At 44.4% G+C, this 3,547-nt stretch overlaps 1 protein-coding gene across 1 annotated transcript; it reads left to right on the forward strand.

The window, feature by feature from the left end:
• Positions 1 to 932: 932 nt before the first annotated feature.
• Positions 933 to 2,729, forward strand: PRSS23 (protease, serine, 23). The gene has a single exon (XM_010004411.1). It carries the CDS (start codon positions 937 to 939, stop codon positions 2,053 to 2,055), a length of 1,119 nt encoding a protein of 372 aa, XP_010002713.1. The 5' UTR covers positions 933 to 936; the 3' UTR covers positions 2,056 to 2,729.
• The last annotated feature ends 818 nt before the right edge of the window (positions 2,730 to 3,547 follow it).

Here is a 3,547-nt window from a genome sequence, read left to right on the forward strand (position 1 = left end):
CTCCTGCAGCCATTCAGCTGTATAGCTAATTTTCAAATCAACTAAAGTTACACATTTTCTTGACACAGTGCTGGTGCATGCTGTTCTCTGTAGTCTGAGGCTCTCTGCCTGTGGTTCATAAACACATTTACAGTCCCATTTGCCTCCCTATGCTCAGAGGGGGTTGGTTTGCATTTCTAATTAATTGACTTTATAAAGAAATCAGCCAGTACGTTAACTGAAAATTCCCTCAAGAATTGTAAACTTCCTTCATTAGCTGCCCTTGTGTAATGATATCAACCTTTTCTCTTGTAAGCCTAGGGGAGACAAATGCTACATGGAGCAGAAACCTTCCTCTGGTATGAGCTGCGAGGGGCAGCAAGTCTCCCACGAGAACACGTTCTGCAAGCCAGCTCCTGTTCACCTTAACCTCTTTGTCCACCTGCATGTTCCTCCCATCAGCTTGATGTCTCTGGCTAAGGCAGCAAATTATGTGAGGGGATTGAAGGACCTTTCTCAGTGGAGTCAGAGAGTAGGTGGGAGATTTCAGAGAATGCTGTAATCTAGCTGAAGTAAGATACATAGACTCTTTGCAGGAGCTGTGGTTTCTGGATGCAGGAATTTACGGAGTCTGAACTGTCTTTACGCTGTGTGAAGACAAATACCATAACTTCCCACTGAAGTCAACTGGGAGATGGTGGGTGAGCACATCTAAAGGTTAAGCACACCATATTTCAGTTTTAACCAGAGTCACTTGGTTTAGGATACATCTTAAGGTATTAGTTTAAGGCTGAGAAGCTGAAGGATTTAAATGATAGTTGGCTCTGTTCAAGTCTCTTGACCTTTATTTTATTATTCTTGGTTAGCAAGCCATTACTTAGCAAGGTAGATTAATCTTGCAACCTGTTTGGGTAAGTAACTGGACTTCCTTTTGCTTTCCACAGACTGGCGTTCAGAATGGCAGGCTTGTCCACTTTAATCCTCCTTTTGTGTGCTGCTAAAGATGTGGTGCCCTCCAGTTCTCACTGGAAGCCAACTTGGCCATCTTACCGAGTTCCAGTTATCCTGCCACAGTCTACACTTAACTTGGACAAACCACAGTTTGATGCTGAAGCCAGACTGGAAGTGGTATCTCCCTGTGGCCCAGCGTGCCATAAAAGTTCCCCGCTGCCAACTTATGAAGAAGTGAAGAACTACTTGTCCTATGAAACCTTGTATGCTAACGGTAGCCTCACTGAAACTGAAGTGGGCATATATATTCTGAGCAACAGCGGTGGTGGGTCTCAAGGCAGATCTCGAACTAAGAGGCAGATCTATGGCTATGACAGCAGGTTTAGCATTTTTGGGAAAGACTTCTTGTTGAATTACCCATTCTCCACATCAGTGAAGCTATCTACAGGTTGCACAGGGACGCTCGTGGCTGAAAAGCATGTTCTTACTGCTGCTCATTGTATCCATGATGGCAAGAGTTATGTCAAAGGAGCTCAGAAACTGCGGGTGGGGTTCCTAAAGCCCAAACTGAAAGATGGCAGCAAAGGGGCCAATATCACCAACTCAGCAATGCCTGAGAAAATGAAATTCCAGTGGATCCGAGTGAAACGGACACACGTCCCCAAAGGATGGATCAAAGGCAATGCCAATGACATTGGCATGGATTATGACTATGCTTTGCTGGAACTGAAGAAGCCTCATAAAAGAAAGTTTATGAAGATAGGTGTGAGCCCACCAGCACGACACTTGCCCGGTGGGCGGATTCACTTCTCTGGCTACGATAACGATCGCCCAGGAAACCTGGTTTATCGTTTCTGTGATGTCAAAGATGAAACGTATGACCTGTTATACCAGCAGTGTGATGCCCAGCCGGGTGCGAGTGGCTCTGGGGTGTATGTGAGGATGTGGAAGAGGCAGAATCACAAATGGGAGCGTAAAATTATTGGCATATTTTCAGGCCATCAGTGGGTGGACATGAATGGCACCCCCCAGGATTTCAATGTGGCTGTTCGCATCACACCCCTCAAATACGCACAGATCTGTTACTGGATCAAAGGCAATTACCTTGACTGCAGGGAAGGATAAAGACAATGCAACTCCTTGAGAGCACTTAATGACTGCTTTTAATTACTCATCTGGGGAAAGTTTAGACTTCTGCTCCAAATGTGTGTGGTGCACTCTTGTAACATCGCGATGGGATATCTAGCTTTTCAAGCAAGCCACCTTGTTCTCCGGACAGGGGCTGTGTGGTGCTGTCATTACAGCTCAAAACTGGGGAGAAAGGAACGTCTGCTGGGTGGGGAAGGAGCAGGTGGACTTGCTGAATTTGCAGCTGAACAACTGAAGATTAATTAGGGGTGGATCAGTAAACAGTAGGACATCAGAACCGTCTCCAAAGAATCTTACGAAAGGGAGGCTGTTGACTGTCTCATGCCTACAATGTTTGTTTTAATAAATCCTAGGATTAGTAGAAATGCTTTGATCTGAACTTGTAAAAGAAAATATTTCTATGCTGTTGGGGGCTGAAGAGGGCATTTAATGGTGTTTGCAACCCAAACATTGCAGCTTTGTGTTCCTGCATGAGAAAGGGAGTGTGAAAAGGGCAAGGCCTCTGTGGGAGATGGCTGCCACACAACTAGCATGGGGGGTAAATAGCTGCATAACACTTCTAACCTTCTTTTGGCCTGAGTGATTTGAGACTTTATTAGTAACATAGTTAAGAAAAATGCTTTTTTGAGCAAACAGACCTTGATGCTGCAAGGACTTGACTGTGAAGATGATGTTGGTCTTATGAGCGGTGCCACTGCATCCTGCTTTGGGAAACACAAATCATATGTGGGCTGAAATCTTTATAGCAGCTGGGGCATTGCGTTACACCTAGCAGGGTCCCTATGACTATATGCTATTGTAGAAAGTGTATGGGGACAGAGGCTTCTTTTCTTTAGATCTTTTAAGGAAAATCATGTGTCAGCAACTCAGATTCTCAGAGGGGAAGTCTGTCTTTGGCCTTGCTGGCCATCTGTGTTGCTGCCTGTAAAGCAGGTAAAGGGGAGAGCAGGACAAGGGTTCTACTGGGTTTTCCCCCTTTTTGTTGAAGATCCATACTCTTCTACCTAAAAATACACCGGGTGGAGGGACCCTGGATTTGCAAGTGTCTCTCTATCACATCCCCTTGACAGAATAATTTATATGACATCTTGACTTCCATTTCTTCTGTTGTTTTGGAGAGGAATCCTCTCATCCCCTTCAAATTGTTGAGTTGCAAATAATTGTTGGCAAACGCACAATTCAGTAATCTGCAGCTGGAATAGTGCCACATTATAGGATGTAATCTGAATTTGCTACGAAGTGTTGCTCTGCAGAGATAACAGTGACTTACCTTAGCAGAGTTGGATATGAAAAAAACCCCTGTCTTTTATAGGTGAAATCAGTGCAGCTCAGCAAACAGCATTGGCAAGTTAATATGGTCTGTACAAACAGTGTTTCTCAGGTGGATTTTGCCACTCTATTGCAGTAACATGATTACATATGTGCTGCCATGCCAATATTATTCTTTTAAATAGGAGGTTAGACACTG

This window comes from Chaetura pelagica, unplaced genomic scaffold (genome assembly GCF_000747805.2).
Source record: "Chaetura pelagica isolate M959 unplaced genomic scaffold, ChaPel_1.0 scaffold59, whole genome shotgun sequence".
Classification (NCBI taxonomy): Eukaryota; Metazoa; Chordata; class Aves; order Apodiformes; family Apodidae; genus Chaetura; species Chaetura pelagica.

Bases quoted from the DNA above. Each gene is read 5' to 3' on its own strand.
- PRSS23 (XM_010004411.1), top strand. From the start codon at position 937: ATGGCAGGCTTGTCCACTTTAATCCTCCTTTTGTGTGCTGCTAAAGAT.